Genomic DNA, 18,199 nt, shown 5'->3' with positions numbered 1-18,199 from the left:
CATACCCCGGAATTCTTTTTAAGAAAAACAGGTAGGAAGAGGATAAAACAGAGACACGTGTAAGATTAAAAAGTTAGAAACTGTCAACTAGGAAAAACACCTAGAAATTGAAATTATTATGCTTCTAAAAAAATTCTCCAAGAGAAGTCTTGAGTTTGCATAAATTCTAAACTACAAAGAGTATACAAGAGTAACCCTCGCTCAAGGGGTAAAACGCAGACTTACCAGGAAAGCAGGTGGAATTTTACACATTAACCTCCATCATCTTTCCTCTATCTCAGGAATGGAATCTGTTTTCAGACTTGGTCTTCCAGAAACAGAACCTACCCTTCTGAAATGAAGACATCTCCCTATGTGGACTAAGCAAACTCAAAGACCTTTATTCCAGTTTCTCACATCATCTTTTACTCTTTTAAAGGGAAAGCTGCATAAAACCTGTCTGTCACCATTGGTATTTAATGGACACTTGCTACACACATCAGGGCTGGCCACACCTTGGGGGCTCTGGCACACGCACATGCAGGCACACACACACGCACACGCACACGCACACACACACACGTAATGTAAGACGAGACTGTACATTCAGGAACTGGGGAGCAGTGGGGAGAGAGGTCTTTGCAGATAAGTGGGGAAGCCTCACAGAGGAGGTAGAATGTTAGCTGGGCCTTGGCTGGGGAGGAGTCAGTAAGTGTTTGCAGAGCAGGGGATGGATTGATAAAGCTGCTTCGGGAAGCAGGGGCATGGCAGACACCAATCCCCGCAGGCCACGAAGTGACATAAGCCTGTGCTTCTTTCCTCAGAGGAAAGGGAGAAAGTATGTTTCAGCATTTACAGGTTCAAGCACAGAAAAAGGCAAGCTGGCCGGGTATTAATTAGTCAGTGACTCAACCCAATTCACAACCCAAGGGCTGTGGGCACCAACCTGCTGTCAAGGGAGGCCATCGTAAGGATGCCCTTCCATGCTCTGATTACAGGCCAAAGGCAAGAGAAATAGAACTTCTTACTCTAGGGCATCGAGGCAAGGCTCAAGGAAGGCCTGCTCATTTCACCTCTGTTGGCCTAAGGCCAAGAGCAGTGATCAATGAATTTAAATGGTGTTCACTCTATTTTCAAATCATTCAGGAACCAAATGACAGAAACCTATAGAAGAGTTCTGTTTGCAAAATAAACTCACTCCATTAATACTGTCATCTTCAACAATGGTTCCTGGCCTCAGTTCAGTTCCGTTCAGACCTATTTAATCAGAAGCACTGGGGGCTGGAACCTGGGAACCTGAGTGAGTAAAAAGCTTTCCCAAGAAGTCAGATGATCTATCGGTCCAGGCTTAGGAACCCCCATTCAGGGAGTGTCTCTGAACAGCTCTGGGTTAGACCCCTAGCCTCCTTCCACATACCCACCCACACCACTAAGCTAGAGCCCAATCCCAAGAGAAGCGAGAAGGAAAGTGACGGGTTAGAGGGTGATTTCAGCATTTTAGTAAGAATATAAAGGGAGGTATATAATATGATTTCTGTCGTGGCTCTTTGTTGGTGAGCTTTTTATTTACCTAGGGGAGAAAAAAAATCAACCAAGCTTCATCAGAGGGGCTTAACAAAGAGGGAAAACACAGAAAACAGCCTCCAAGGAGAGAGAACTGTTAGGACTTTTGTTTGCGAAGTAACCTGATGCTAGGTAAGAAGTATTTCCTGCATTTCAGATTTTAATTGAAAAGCAAAAGCATGAAGCAACAGCCTGGAGAAAGAACCAGTCATCAGAATGGAGCTGTCGCACACACAGGAACGGCTGAGCTTTTTCCTTAGGGGTCAGAAGCAAGCGTGGCAGCCCCGACTGGCCTCGTGATCCTTGCAAGGCTCCTCCCTCCCCTCACAAAGTGAAGCAAATTGACAGAATGACCTTGAGAGTGTTTCTATACTTATAACCTTACCTCTGGGTATAACAAACCCATAAAATTGTCAGTGCAAACAAGCGTAAGGCTTCTGCACACTCCCCTGAAAACTGCTTCCTTAGACCCAAAGGAGAATGAGAAGGTGAAAACAGCCCACACAGATGTCATGATCCTATGCAGCTTCGCCTAAAATTTTCTGCGATGCATGCCACGATCTGTCAAAGTTCAGATAGTCTACTGGTAGTAACCTAGCGCTGACCACATCTTTACACCTCTGCTCCTGAAAGCTGAGTAGCAGACACCAGTGGTGGGCTGAGACTAGGCCCAGAAACCCCCTTAACTGCCAAGAGAGTTGAGACTTTCAGGGGCAGCAAAACTGAGGGAGGAGATGGCAGCTGCCACATGCCCAGAGGGCAGCCGAATGTGATGTGCAGCACACCTGACTCTGAGATGCCATTTCAACCTGGTCCTTCTGGTCCCCTTGGAAGGGAAGCCCAGTTTTGCAGGGATGCTCACACTCGGCAGGGAGGCCCGGTGGCCAGGCCAAGTCCCTTACCTGGAAGCGCAGGATAATGGTCCAGATGAGGCCGAGGGTCAGCCGGTGGTTTCCATCCACGATGTCATGGGACCCCATGTTCTCAAGATGGACTCTCTGCTCCTTCAGGAACTGAAGGGCCTTGTCCACATTCTCCAGACAGTGGATGCGCATTCGTCCCTTGGTGGGTTTAGGCTAAAACCGAAGAGCAGAAGGTAGAAACAGATCATCCAGGAGGGCAGAAATCAGCTCAGAGCTACAGCCCAGAGAGTTCACATAGGCCCATTCACGCAGCTCCAACCCACACCAAAAAGTTAAAAAAACATGTTCATTCAGTATTTATCTAACAGCCTTAAAAGAGAAAGTTTACTTAAGGAATGGTAACCGATCACTCTTCAGAGGTTTGTTTTATCATGGAAGCGACATAATTTACATGAGCACAGAAGCTGGAAGTTCAGAGAAAAAGGAGCCCAGTTTTCACAAAGAATTTCATAGCTACCACTGCCATCCATGGACTTTTTGCAGATGCATGGCAGAACACCACTGAGGATTTTCTGGCTGCTTTAAATGTAAAAATAGGTTTGCCACCTGCTGGTTTGGGTTGTTTCCTAAAGCTGGCTCAAAATGAGAAAGGGAGGACATGCTATAAAATCAGGAGAATTTTCAAGTGGTGGTTTGTGAGGATGAGAGAGGGGGTTGAGTAAAAGGGTGTGACTTGCTGAAAAGATAAAGGAAAGAAAATACAACAGTGGTCTAATTGGAATACCCCAAAATGTCTGTTCCTTTTATTCAGTTATACTAAAATTTTAAAAAGGCCCTTTCAAGGTGAACATTTTAAATAAACAAAACAATAGATAAAGATACATACTCAAAAGGCTTCAATGGGTCACTATCACCTCCTGTGTGTCTAGAGCAAGCTCACGCTTCCACTGCCTTCCACCCTTCCTACCCCTCTTTTCACCCATCACTCCTGAGGTGAGATCACCTCAGCTCGAGGTGATCTCACAAGCCCACAAAGGGGCCACCAGACTGTGCACACCCATCCTGGCCCAGAGATGTACCCGATCCGGCTGCCATCCTCTCTCCTGAGACATCTCATCATACCCCACCCACCTTTCGAGGTTCAGGTCAAGGCACATCTTTCCTGCTAGAAGTCATTTCCAACCACTTCAACTGTCATTAGGATGCCTCCCTTCCCCCCAAACCTATACATTTATGGTCTGGACCACAGGGTTCAGGAACTCATCACATATCTTACATTTTTGCTGTTACTTCACATGTACTGTTATTACTTTTAACCCAACTACTGGCTTGGGAGCATGGATGATGCTTTATACTCACAACTTATACTCCAGGAATGTCAGGAATGCTAGGATCCGTGATTCACGTTAGGTCAACTGACAATTAGGATAATATCAAAATCAAGTAATCTGGCGAGGTAAGAAAAAGGTCTGATCTAAAATGTCCATAAAAGGGGGTGGACTCCATCTAAGATTCCTACAGTGACCCCCTGTTCTCCTCCTGTCAAGGTGGACAAGTGAGGTTCCTGCAGAAACTGGACCAAAGTCGAGGGGTGTGGACTCACTGCCTCCAAGAAAGCGTGCGAATTCTGGGTGTGGGGGGGTGCTCCTGACATTCTCAGGGCTGTTCTGAGGCCTCTTCCTCTTCGCGGCCTATGCCCTGACCAGCGAGCCCATGGCCACACAGTGAAGGTTGGGCCTGGAGTTGCAGAGTGGCAAAGATGCAAATGTTGTGCTAAAAGTGGCAGGCAGCCTCCCAAGCCCGCCTCTGACTGGGCCAGAAAAGGCTGCATCCTAACTCACTGTTGAGAAAAACAGTGTGGGTGGAGTTAGCATTTGTAAAGTTAACTTGTGTACCAAGTCAAGTGAAAGTGTTCATAGCTCAGCCAGTGTCTGACTTTGTGACCCCATGGACTGCAGCCCACCAGGTTCCTCTGTCCACGTGATTCATCAGGCAAGAAGACTGGAGTGGGTTGCCACGCCCTCCTCCAGGGGATTTTCCCAACCCAAAGATCCCACATTGCAGGCAGATTCTTTAGGGTCTGAGCCACCAGGATCAGGACTCCCAAAACAGAGGTCGCCCACATCACAAACTTAAGTCAGCCCGGAGAGAAATACCTGTCAAGGAACCTGAACACACAAGGGTTGCTCCCTTGGGAAGAGAGCTCCACCACTGCTTGTGAGGCAGCACTGCCCCATCCATGGACTGTGTCCCCTTGAATAAAGGACATCAAACTCTCTACCAAACTGTTTTAGTTCTGTCATCTGACAGAATCTGAGCAGCAAGACAAGGAATAGGTTGGGGGCTGTCAGGACCTTCCTAGGCTGCTCCAGGCATAACTACAGTTCTTTTTGACCTGATCTTGAGAAACAACCTCAAACACACAGGAGACCTCTCAAGCCTCTGTTCTCTCCTACAAAATCCCAGTGGACTGCGTGTTCATTTCCATATGAATATGGGGTGCAGGGATCTGGGAGGGGGGAGTATGGGAGGGATCCAAATGCTTTCCTGCAGGTTGGAAAAGCCCACGGTCAAGTGGCAGGGACCCCCCACTGATGCGGACTGGCCATGCCAGGTGGGGGCTGAGGGTGGTTCACCCTGACCCAAATGCAAGTTCTGGTTAACACCAGCCATCAGGAACACTACTGCATGGAACACAAGGGAAGGAACTGAAATAAAGATGGCAGAGAAACCTCTTCGGTTGGATAAATGGTTAGACTTCTTCGGGTAGTTAAAAAAAACAAACCTCACCCATTTCCAAAAGTCAGAGGAAATGGAAAACTTTCAGGAGACCCCTCACCCCACTTAGGTTTTATTTTTTTGCAATTCTTACAAAAATCAAACCAAGATTTTGGCAGGGGTTGATATGCTGCTTTTCTCTCTCTAAAGTTGTTTTATTTTTAATTTTCCTACTGCTCCTGGCCACTACATCTTTTAAAACATCAAACACGAACAAACCAGATCCATGAATATGCTTCTGCTGGGCAATTCAGTATAGATGCTGCTGCTATTGTTAAAATATCCACAATTTAAGTTACAGTTTCCCCACTTTCTAGCAAATTGGCGCCTTGTTTCTCAACTTTTACCTCTAACATGAGGATAATATCAGTAATAATCTTAAAGAGTTGCTCCATAAATGAAATGGTGAACTAATCATTACGGTGTTCTCAAACCCACAAAATGTGTCTACAAACAGAGGCACCTCAAGGATTTTCCTCCCAACAATTCTTCTTAAAGTTGTTGGGGGCGGGGAGCATGCCCCACCTGAATTTAAAATTGTTTAGAAATAACACACTTCTCTGTAGACAAACAGGAAATGTTCAGGGTCTAGATAGAACTCTCCCACTGAGAGCCAGAGAAGTTGATACATGTCAATTGGAAGACAAATTTAGAATGTGCCCCCAAACAGTGGTAATGATATTACTCTTCCAATCCTGACACCCTAAATGGTACTCTGCACAGAAATAAAAGGAAATGGTGGTAGAGAAACTTATGACTAGTTGATATCTGGAGGGAAGAGGAGATGGAAGGAGGGAGGGGCAAGGATGTGAAGATACCCAAACCTCGACACTTGGGGCATCTAGACATAGTAAGACCTCTGCAATTCAAAGTGTATTAGGAAACAAGGTTAGAAAGAATGATTTACAGAGACAGCTTAAATATTACTATTATGCTGTGCAGCTAGTAATTCAAGCTAGGTTAACTGTTAGGCAGTGAAAGTTGCTTCATCGCCTCACTACACCTCTCTCCATGTTTTTCCAACACTTTCCCACGTTTCATCTTAATTGAAACTCACTCAGCTTCAGTGGCACATCAATCTCCTTTAAACCAAAAGAACAAACCAGGTGTGGCAAGGTTAGATGATATACTGGTGTCACAAGGAGGAGGGGTAGGAATTAAGACTAAAACTCAAGAATAGCAACTCCTAAGACGTGTTCAGAGAAGGTCTCTGAAGTGTTTTAATACTTTAAATGTTATTCCGGAAGGTTTAGGGAGAATCATCACAGGGAATTAATTTTAGAAGGGTTAATGATTGCAGAGACCTACACACAGAAACATATATTAGGTCATGAAAACAGCAAAGCTCTCAATATCTAAGAATTCTTAGCTGCCATTTTCTGGGCAACTGTGTTAACCTGTTAGGTGGTTTCTATCTTATCACATTTAATCTTCACACTAACACTACATCGTAATAATAATAATTATTCTTGTCATTGTACAGATGAGAACACATCTGTTTAGAGGGGTGAGGTGATGGCATGGCTGGCTGGAGTGCTGAGCTGGGATTCCATAATGTGCCCCCTTCAGGCTACACCGGGAACCAAGTGCGGTACAAACACATTAGTATGTGAAAGGAAATAATGAGGCTCGGGTCCCCATCTGGCAGTTTTCTTTTTTTTTCAGAAGAGCTATTTTTATTTTATTCAACTTCTACCTTCTCAAAAGAAAGAAGAGATAACAATGGAGAAAACTGAACACAAAGGATCCAGGGGAGGGGTGGATCTCTCAGTAATAAACACTTTCTGAAGCCTCGCCCCAAGAGTGGCTCTTTCTGCCAAGAAGAGGAAACTTCCCTGTCTTGTCTCCATTAATTATTGTCAAATTCCCAGTGTGACTAAGGTCCGTTCCCACGGCAACATGCGCATTTCTGTCTTCTGTTGCCCTTTCTGATGGGGCAGTTTGAGATGCCACGAATGTGGAGTCAAGGATTAATACCAGACTCGCGTGCAACTCAAACAAAGCGGGGTGCTCTGCAGGCCTGGGTTCCTCTGAGGAAATGCCTGTATTTATGGTTCCTCCTTTAAATCCTAACAAGGGTTGCTGCTCTTCCACACCAGGGCCGTGTTCCTCTGCTTTGTGGTGATGTTTCCTGTTTCCCTTCCTTAGTCCCTTCTGGTCCCAAATCTCTATCAACCACAGCTCCAACCCATCTGGGCCGCCTCCAGACCCATCATCTTTCCAGCTCCAAAGGAGTTGGAATGACAGGGCTAAGTAACCAACCTCCAGCAACTGACAAGGTAATTTTAACTGCTTAGTAGAGCAGCCAGTTCAAGCCCCGCCCCTGAGAAGTGGGGTGGTCCTGGGCAAATTAGCCTTAGAAAGGGAAAAGGGAGCTGGATGGCCCCTCCAGGTCCATGGTGGACTCAGCCTTGAGTTTAGACCAATTACACGCTGTGGGCCATCTGGGTTTGCAGACTGGTAGAGTGATTACAATGGCAGGGTTTTTGTCAGAGCCTAGAGATGGGAAAGACAAAGCAAACGTTTCCTGGAGCTATTTTTAGCCTCCCTGAATAGAGGAGGATGACCCGAAGGAGGACTCCTGGCAGGGGATTTTGGGAGGACGCAGGGAGGTGGGCCACTTTTCCACCTTGCTAAGCCCCGCTCCCTCTGACTTTTCTCTCTGCGTGTCCAAAGCCACCTTGAAGCCACCTAGAGCAATAGATCTCCAGGGCTGCAGGGGGACAGAAGGCCATCCTGGGAGCTAGGAGAAGCTGACTGCCGAACACCAGCTGGATGGCTTTGCTGGGTGCTTACTCTGTTACAGCATCTGTGAAATCAAGGGATCTAGCTTCGGGGCCCCTAGTCTCTTCCAGCTATAAAACACAGTCTGTGAGCTGGAGGGTGAAGGACTCACTAGCACATGAGGTAAATTTTAAAGTGCCTGCTCATCTCTCATTTAGGTGAAGAAGAAACAGACAAAAAGACACTACAGGTCACAGTGTGCCAGAGTGACGGACACTTGCTTATGTCTTTGCCTTTTAATCAAAAATCAATGTTTGCTACCCACACATGCATGCCTCTACTTAATACAGAGAGGAGGATGGAAACACTAATTCCAAAATCTCCTCTGATACAACAGTCAAACTTATTTCACATTAAGTCCCCAAACACCTCCCTACACATCACACTCTTGAATTTTAAGAAGAGTATAAAATGATTCTTGCCCAACTAAAATTAAAGGGGAAACAACATACCACATCTCATTAATTCCTGCCCATTTTGTTCCTGGTGGGGACCCACTCCCCAAGACAATCTTCTCCTTCAGCAGGGCTCGATGAGAAAGGAGGGGCCTAAAATACAGGAGAGTGGCTGGAATCTAAGTTATATTCCTCAGTGGCGATACTGCTTCTTCTCTAAAGTCCACTTCATCAGACTGTGAGAATTAAACAGATTATGTATGTGACAGCAAACACTGAAAGTGACTGACTGTCCTCACTCCTTCTGAAAGCAAACTCCAATTTAGCCAGGATGCTCTTCCTACACCAGTTTCCTCCTGATGGCCACCCCAAGTGCTCTCTTCACTCTTCCTCACGCTGACACACAACCCCTCTATTCTATGGCCATCCTCTCCTGAGCCTCTCCTCCTGAATCCAGTTGCAACCCCACCCACCAGGCAGGGTTTCTTGACATTCCATCCAGAAGGCCCACTTCCTATTCTGAACTCTAGTGCTTTGGGGCCATTCATTCAGCTCTTTATCACATGGTATTACTATTACCTGTAACTATTAATTCATTTTTCGTATCTGTGCAATTAGACCTGAATTTAACAGGGACATTCTTCTCTGGCTGGGTGTTTAGAACAAAAGCAAATTCTCCCTCAGAAGAGGTATAAAAAACAGGCAGGTTCTGTGGCCAGTCCATAAAATCCTATCTCTACAATAGTACATGCCAGCAGGTTCTCCTAACAAAGGTTTTATATAAAATGCATTCAGGGTAGTTCAACATGGGATTTATTTAAGGCTTAGCAAATCTCATGGTAAGTCTATCTTCTCCACCTAGTTCAGCCTGTTTTGGAATTAACAGTGGTTAAAAAAAAAATCCTGTTTTTGTTTGAGATTGATTAACAGAATAAGAAGACAGAATACTAGGAAAACAACAGGCAAGCAGAAATCAGTGATACCTGTTATTGGTAACGGTGGGAGCTGGGGGAGAGTAGAGGTGTTCAGAAAACCTTGTCCTCTCGATCAGAGGAGAGGGCTCAGTCTGGCAGGAGCAAGGCAGGAAACCATCTCACACAGAACCATTCTTCACGCTGAGGCCCACAGAGGGAAGGGGGCACAGGCCAGCTTCTAACTTGGATGAGGACCTGTGGGCTCTACTTCAGTCCCAAAGTCCAGAGGCCTCACTCCTTCCAAATATCAGTGGGTCACGCAACCCTAACCCTTCAAGTCCCATTTCTAATCTGGCTTTGGGACCTGCAACTAATGACAAAGTGACCAGCACAGGTTCTGTGCTCACTGCGTCTATCTGGTCAGTTGACGCCAAAGTCAAAGGCGGTCTATCTTCTTTTGGGGGGGGGCTTCTTTATATTTTAACTTTTTGTTTTGCATTAGGGTACAGCTGATAAACAATGCTGTGACAGTTTCAGGTGAACAGTGAAGGGACTCAGCCATACCTATCCATGTATCCATTCTCCCCCAAACACCCCTCCCATCCAGGCTGCCACATAACACTGAGCAGAGTTCCATGTGCTATACAGTAGGTCCTTGTTGGTTATCCATTTAGAATACAGCAGTGTGTACATGTCCATGCCAAACTCCCTAACTGTCCTTCTCCCTGACAACCAAAGTTCGTTTTCTCTAAGTCTGTGAGTCTCTATTTTGTAAGTTCATTTGTACCATTTCCTTTTAGATTCCTTAAATAAGGGATGTCATACAATATTTCTACTTTTCTGTCTGACTTACTTCACTGAGTATGACACTCTCCGGGTCCATCCATGTTGCTGCAAATGGCATTATTTCATCCTTTATAATGGGATAAGTAATATTCCATTGTATATATGTAAGGGGTGGTCTATAATCTTTATGGAACTTTAAAGTCAGATATTTATGAAGTTATAGTCCATGGTAATTTCAGAGTAACACACTGGAAAGGAATGGTTTTGTCATCAACCCAATTCCAGTCTGCAGCAGCTTCCGGGCTCAGCCTCAGAGATTCCTCACTTCCCCATGAGCTAACACACCTTGAGGCAAAGACAGCGACATGGAGCCAACCCAAGTTAGGACTAGGGGTGGGTGGGGGAGATTCCTGCCTTCTCATGTCCCACAGTACTTAAGAATCAAGTGTCTTGATAACTCCAACATCTAACCCCAAACCTGCTCATATCTAATCCAAATTTTATTAAGTCGAAATGCAGGGTAGGGTCATTAAGCGAATCTGTTTTTTTGAACTTTGCGCGGTAAAAAAATCAAGAAAAACTTCCTCCTCTGTGAAGAAGGATGAGCTGGCTCCAAGAATCTGCTAATAAAATAAATTTAGATACTCCAGTGCCTCAAACATCTATCTCCTTACATGCTGCCAAGTTGGTGGTGTGTGCTTGTGCTGAAATGCCGCCGGAGACACAGCTGCAGATGGAGTGCAAATGTCTGTGTAGCCCAGGGATTTGGATCACTGGTGCAGAAAGCCCAGAGCTGACTGAATGTTATCTGATGACACACATTTATCTGTGGACATTAATTTACCTAGGCCTGGAAGTTCTAGCAATAGCGCTCATTTTTGAATCTGAAGATTCAAGAATCGTTTGGGGCAAGCCCTCACAGATGAATCTTCTCTTCCTTGGGGAGCACCTCTAACTCGAGTCCCTGGCAGCATCTGTGGCCAACAGCAGAGTGTGGTCTGTGTCTTTTCCAGAAGACTCCATGAATCAGATAAGCCACAGGGCCAAAAGAGCCAAAAATCTCCAGTACAAATGAATAAGAGCCGTAGCTCGCTCTTTCAATGGTGTTAGTCACTCAGTCATGTCTCTTTCCTGATCCCATGGACTGTAGCCTGCCAGGATCCTCTATCCATGGAATTCTCTTGGCAAGAAAACTGGAGAGGGTTGCCATGCCCTTCTCCAGAAGATCTTCCCAACCAAGGGATCAAAGCTGGGTCTCCTGCATGCTGGCAGATTCTATATTATCTGAGCCACTAGGAAAGCCTATCTATGGTATCCTTACTTTTTATTTTTTTTAACATTCTTTTTTTTTTTTGGCCTTGTGGTACAGTCTGTAGGATCTCAGCTCCCTGACCAGGGATGGAACCAGGGCTCTCGTTCATGAGAGCTCAGAGTCCTGCCACCTGGACCACCAGGGGAACTCCCCATGGTACCTTCACTTCTGGAATAAGAAGACTGATCAGACTCCCCAACCGACAGTCAGAGTTGGCTAGGAGGAATGGACAGTAAAACAAGCCAAGGCACTCGGAGTTTTACGAAGTGGCAGGGCACTGCTAAAGACAACCTCTGCCCCTGACTGCCTGAGAGGACGCAGACAGCAGCCCCCCTTCGTGTTCCTTCACCCCTGCTCTCCCAGGCCTCTAGGTCACTGCAAAAGAAAAAAAAGAAAATATATATCCTGCTGGCAGCAAATAAAGACAGGAGTGGGAGGTTTCTACAAACAACCAAGAATTATGCTTTGTTGGCTGCTTTTTTCTTCTCATATTTTTGTTGCCCTGTTCAGAATGAAGGGCAATGGGCTTGACCCCATTTATTATGTGGACATTATCACAGCCAACAATCTTTTTGGTATAAAAGAACTACAGGCCTTCCAGGGTGAACCATTTGCTCCCCATGAGACCATACTGGGACAAAAATAAATGTTCAAACTAATTTTCACATAACCTTTAATGATTTTTTTAGCTACTTTCAAAACATCATTCCCCCCACCCCAAATCAACAGACAATTACACTCGGTTAAACATTAAGAGGGAAAAATAGGGGGAGGGGGTAGTGTTGGTGAGAAAGTCTGGTTACAAAAATTATATTTAAAGGTGCATATCACAATATTTCTGGTCTAGACTGTCAAAAAACAAACCAAAATGCACTAAATGACCAGCTCTCCCCGTGTGAACCCACTGCCCCCACTCCCACCTCACAGATTGCTTTCAAGGAGGCATCACGGCCATGGAGGCAGGAGCCTCCTTTGTCTGTTTGGCTTGTCCAGTTTGACCCATAACCTCTCAAAGAAAATGAGGCAGCAAGACGTGTATGCTCAGGAACAAAGAACGTGGACCAGAGGTGCTGGAGAAGAGACAGGGCTTCACTCTCTTCTGGGGACCCTGTTCCTGAACGGAGGGGTTGGGAGACAGAACCTGACTATTACTACCCGGGCTCAAAGAGGCAGTTCTGTCTGTGGGATAATGTTAGGACAGGGGACAACCTCTGCCTATGGTTAGAGGTGTGTGGGTTGGCCTGCATACAGACCCATTGCGGCTGTCAAGTTGCAGGGTGGAGATCAAGTTAAAAATAAGGCTTTCTGGCAGCCCTGCCAACCACCAGCATCATATTTTCCTGGTGATGTCACTGCAGATGTGGGCTTGATCCCTGGGCGTCAGTCTTTGGCTTGGCCCCACCACCACCTATGGAACTGTCTACGCTCTGGTAGAAGACGGCATCCATCTCTACACCGAGGCCAGACAAAACCTGTTGGGCCAGTTACAGTGACTGTGTTAAGATTCTTGGGTCTAAGGTTCACAAACAAAAGTCAACATCAGAGACAGTGGTGGGAGCTCTGGGTAAACAGAATGGGGAGAACATTTTCACAATAGGCTGACAACTCCTCTGCCCAAAAAGGCTGAGTGAGTTCATCAGAAGCTCCACGTTTCCAAGGAGACAAAACACCAGCCTCTCCCTCCAGCCCAGAATAAGAAGTACGCGTGGAAGAAACAAAAAAACAGCAGAGACTACTGAACTCAGTTCCTGCTACCTTAAAATGGCACATTAGATTTTCCAGAGAATCACTAAGACACACGTTTAGAATTATTCCATGATCTAAAGGGATACAGATTCATCCCGGAAGCCAGCGCCCAAGACTGGTCCTTAAATTTCTAGCATCATGCTGTTTAACAGGGGACCCCAGCCAGGATCTTTCTGACCAAAGACAGTAACTTTGCCAATAACCAGAACGACGTCACTTCATTATAGTTCAAGAAAATCATCCAGATTCAGAACACTACCCTGGAGCTTTCCCCACCGTGCTCATCACACTCATCAAGCCTCTGCGCCTCACAAGTATCAGTCATTAACCGCATAAATCTACAAGAGACAAGCCCAGACTTGATTTTTCAAAAACATTTCTCCACCTATGATACAAGACACTTCACAGCCACCACCCCCCCAGCCCCCCTTACCAGCCTCTCTCCAGAGAGGACCTCCAGTAGCTTGATGAGCATCCGTCCATCCCGAAGGTCAGTGTACAGATCTGTGATCCGGCAGGACACCCGGGCAAGGTGGGAGTTGACCCACTTGGTGAAGGTCTTCTTTTGCACAGCTTCACGTTCATCTGTAAGCAGAGGAGAACTTGCTTTACCACCAATCACAGCCTGGGGGTGGTGGGTGAGGGGCATGAGATGCCAGCCAAAGGAAGAAGAGCAAAGCTCAACTGTAATGAACCTCAAAGTCAACAACTCAGCAACAGAAGAACTGGACAACCCTTGACTGTCCGAGCCCCTAAGCAAAACCACCAGCAGAGCAGCCTCTGCCTGCACTCACTTCATTTCCCCACCTCTGCTGAGGAGGCAGCAGGATATGGACGGCCACAGCGGGCAGTCCTGCCTGACAGTACAATACTCGGCTGGTGAAGCTTCTAACGTGTGTGTCACAGTGGTCACTCCTCCAAAGGCAAGTGTAGGAGAAGTACACGGTGTGCCGAAGGACATGGGGCAGAAAAGCTCAGCAGACGACAAGCAACTGCTTCCCTCGTGTACAAAGGATCAGGCATCACCGGACAAGACAGACTCACCCGTGACCTTGATCTGCTACGACCCTTTCGCCTGCATGGCTGGATGTTCAGTGAACAACAGAGAAAATGGTGGGCAATGTGGCAGAGTACAAGGAGCGCTGGCTGAGCCCGGGGAGAGCAGGGCACGGGCCTGAGAAGACTCTGTCAAGTATGTGCTGAGACCCTGGGCTCAGTGTCCCCTTCCACAGAGTGAGTGGACAACCATCATTTCCAAGCTTCGAGCGTTCATGGAAAAGGCCACTGCTGGTTTACGGTCTAAAGTGGGGTGGTTGTCCATCTAAATCATCAAGGAAACAGGATTAAGCTTTTCAAGCCTCAGCAACCAGTCTGTCTAAGCCAAAGCGAGAAACTCTAGACCCAACTGCCTAGAACAGGCCCTTCGCACCCCATACAAAGAGACTTCCCATCTCTTTGCTCTGCCGAGTGTTTTAAATGCAGGCCATTACAGATCTTCAACGGAGAGCCACAGAGTGTGCCCAGGCCACCGATTCAAACTCCTTGACCGTACTCTACCAAGCTCAGCAGAGAGCCACAGAGTATGCCCGGGCCCACCAACTCAAACTCCAACTGTTTTCTACCAAGCTATCCTTTAATCACATACTCACCCCACCGCCATCAGCATGAATTTTCCCTGAAAGGACCCAAGACTTCCTCTTTCCCGTGGGAGGCCCAAGCCCACCAAGAAGAAACTACAAGAAAGGGAGGAGACCCCAGCAACGTTTTATGTATTTCTGCACCACCGAGTGACAAGTGAAAAGCAGCCTTGCTGATGAGGTGTGTACTTGGCGGCCTGGGTGTTCTGGATTCCCAGGATGGCCAGGGGGCCCTGGGAATATCTGCCTGGAAGGTTCTGCTAAGGCCTCCACCCATCACAGGGAGGAAGCTAGACAGAGACAAGTCTATGTGAATCACTCAGTCGTGTCCGACTCTTTGCAACCCCATGGACTATAGCCCACCAGGCTCCTCTGTCCATGGGATTCTCCAGGCAAGAATACTGGAGTGGGTTGCCATTTCCTTCTCCAGGGGATCTTCCTGACCAAGGGATTAAGCCTGGGTCTTTTGCACTGCAGGCCTATTTTTTACCATCTGAGACAGAGACAAGAGATGAGCTTTTATTGCTGCCAACCAGGCAGGTGAGGCCACCGGGACACCTTCCAAGACAGCTGCCCACCTGCACAACCAACAGCTCGCCTGGCCCCAACCTCCCCTGAGAGAATAGCCCACCAGAGGAAAAGAGGGCTTTCCCCCACGACAAAGGCCTACTGAAAACACACAAAAGATCAAAGAGGGCAGGACTGAGCGAACAAGGAAAAAGGCAGTGAGGGCCAGAGTGGAGAGTGAAAAAGGAGCTGCGCCAGTAACATCCTCATTGGTGGCAGAGAAAAGACCCCATGCATTATTAATCACATAATCATCCTGATGGCTGGTATCTTTACAACAGGGACATGCGAGCTGCATTTTTTGGCCTTAGGTTGGCTGTTCTGCAAGAGTAGGTCCAGAGCAGAGCACACAGACACATGAGGCTTCCCCTAGGGGCATGCCACAGATGGAGTGACTTGTGGTTCAGAGGTGTTCAGGGTCAGCTAATTTCTTTCTAAATTATATATCTTTTATGTGCTACATGGTTGGAAATGTCTTTAATAAAGCTCTTGATGGTATCCTAGGCTGTAATTAAAGGGTCTGGGGCTCCACTACCACACCCAGCCTCTCACGGGAACAAGATGGAAATGAAAAACTGCTTGAATAAAGTTATTCCTAAATAAACAAGTACCACATGTGTCCCCAGCCAACTGTCACTCCTTCGGGTGAACCTCACCTTATAGAAACCCCTCTGGCTTCTTTCAGGTTCTGAATGAAGAGGTTCCTTTACGAGGAGACTCCGAGGATCTCCTTCCAGAGATAGTCAATCATCCCTACAGCACCCTGTCCTGAGGAGTCAGAGCCCAACCCCAACCCTCGTCGTTGGGAAGATGCAAACACTGAGGTCACAGGGGGATGGAACAGAGGGAGCTGAGCAGAAAGAGAAGAGGGTGAGGCTCTGTGAGGGGAAGGCTCTCCAGGGCGGCTGTGGTCCTCAGGACCTCCAGGAAGAAGTGGGAAAAGAAGAGGAGAAAGAGAAGTTCAAGACCAAATCTAAACAGAAAGAAGGAGAACTTGCTCTCCAGCCCTCTCTCCCACATCTCGCTCTCTCCTCTGCCTCCAACCTCAAGAGCAAGCTCTGCGTGGCGTGAGCGTGCTAGAAAAACCAGAGGGTTCAAGTTCCTCAGGCTTGCACCACTCACTGGAAAAGGCATGGAAGATTCCGTCCAGGGACTGGTCCAGAACCAATGCCCTTACGACACATGAGGGAAGGAAATGGGCTCAGTCGAGAGACACAGAGCCAGGCTGGCTTAGCGTGTCCTCTTACAATGGAGTACTTGGTGAAAAACAAACACTTCTGAAGCCGGAAGGAGGGAAAGGGAGGGGGAAAAAAATCTCCCCAGCAGGCCAGTTGAGGATGAGGCCTCCTGTCTTTGGGGACTCCATCCTTTGTTCTGCCCTTCCCAGGAAGGCACAATGACATCACCCCTGCACTCCCAACCCAGCAAGGCCGGGGCAGATCTGGCCAGACGCCTGCCCAAGGAGGAGCTGGGGGCCCTAGAGACAGACAATGGAAGACAGTTCAGAGGCATATTCCCCACTTCAAACTGCTTCCGCTGGGCCTGAGCTAAGTAAGGAGGCAGCTGGAGCACCAGAGAAAAAGAGCGCCTACTTCTAGTTCTACAAGTAGGAGCAGCTCTGGAAAAGGGAGCCCTTATAAGCTCCCCTTGATCTGCTTATTTAGACCAGTGGTTCTCAACTGGGGGCCACTCTGCTCCTGAGAGCACATAAGGTGATGTTGGGAATCGAGTGGGTGGAAGGTAAGAGATGCTGTTAAACATCCTCCAGGGCACACGGCAGGCCCTGCAACAAGGAACTATCCAGCCCCAAATGACAGCAGTGCCTGAGCTGGGTTGAGAAATCCTGGTTTAGACCTCTGGGCTTACACCAACTGAAGCTGACATTAAGACACCCCAGCTGGGGTATTCACTTATTACTCCCTCTGCCCACGTCCAAGGCTTTTTGACCTGGATGGTGTGCCTGTTGGCTGATGGCAACAGAAACTCCCTGCCCTCAGGCTCATTCAATTCCACAAAGAGCTGCCACTTTCTGGCAGGGTAGAAGGACAGACAGTGGGCTTAGTGGCGGTCAGTGTAACATGGGCATTTCTGTCCCCTATGCCATCTGCACCCTTCTTTGCCCTTTCAAAGCCACATACTGCTGTTAATCCAAATCATGCCTGTATCTCTGCCTAAGAATTCACCCTGAGAAGCCTGACATTGTGGCAAATTCCCATCCATCTCTGCCCCAAACTCAGCAGTGGTGTCTGCAAGGAACAGGTACCCCGTAACAGCTCCCTGTGAATGTAGTTCAGCCATGCTTGCCCTTCACCTCTGGCCTTATGCTTACGCAGAGGGACTAACCTAAAGGTGGTTCTGGCATTCAATGAGAGGACATCAAAGTGCCTGGCACATTCTAACTCTCACACTTTTCTCTCACCCTCTCTCCCTTTCCCAGCAAAGTTGCCTGTTCAACAATTCCAACCATTCAAGTAACTTACCAAGGATCATGGAATCATATCTCAGGGTAGAACAAGGCCTTGCAGGTCATCTGAATCAACTTTCTTTTCTTTCTTTAAGTCTTTACTGAATTTGTTACAGTATTGCTTCTGTTTTATTTTTTAATTGGCCAGAGATCAAACCCGCACCCCCTGCATTGGAAGGCAAAGTCCTGGACCATCGGGGCAGTCCCTGAGTCAACTTTCTTTCAAAAGCAAAAACTCCCTTCTACTGCACCTGGACCAGCTATTAAAAATTTTTTTTTAAAAAGGGGGAACTGTGTGTATACAGTAGAGCAGGAGGCTAATAGCTGTACAGAAAGAAAACAACTTGTTCTTTCTCTTTAAAATAACAATACCATTCACCACATACTTACCGTATCCCTGGTACCGATCTG

General features: G+C 47.1%; 1 protein-coding gene across 5 annotated transcripts in view; it reads right to left on the bottom strand.

Annotated features, from left to right (window-relative positions):
- Positions 1–18,199, bottom strand: part of SPTBN1 (spectrin beta, non-erythrocytic 1) — a 209,816-nt gene that overhangs the window by 54,159 nt on the left and 137,458 nt on the right. For all 5 annotated transcript variants that reach the window (XR_005718414.1, XR_005718415.1, XM_040224837.1 and 2 more), the window contains 2 exons: positions 13,554–13,705; positions 2,445–2,618 (listed from right to left, as the gene is read on the bottom strand). Coding sequence is in view for 3 of the 5 variants with exons in the window: in XM_040224837.1 (XP_040080771.1) it covers positions 2,445–2,618; positions 13,554–13,705 (326 nt within the window). In the remaining 2 variants the exon portion in view is untranslated. The remainder of the gene's footprint in view (positions 1–2,444; positions 2,619–13,553; positions 13,706–18,199) is intronic.

The sequence above is a fragment of the Oryx dammah genome, unplaced genomic scaffold (assembly GCF_014754425.2).
Source record: "Oryx dammah isolate SB20612 unplaced genomic scaffold, SCBI_Odam_1.1 HiC_scaffold_25, whole genome shotgun sequence".
In the NCBI taxonomy this organism is placed as follows: Eukaryota; Metazoa; Chordata; class Mammalia; order Artiodactyla; family Bovidae; genus Oryx; species Oryx dammah.
This window is presented reverse-complemented; position numbering and strand designations above follow the sequence as displayed.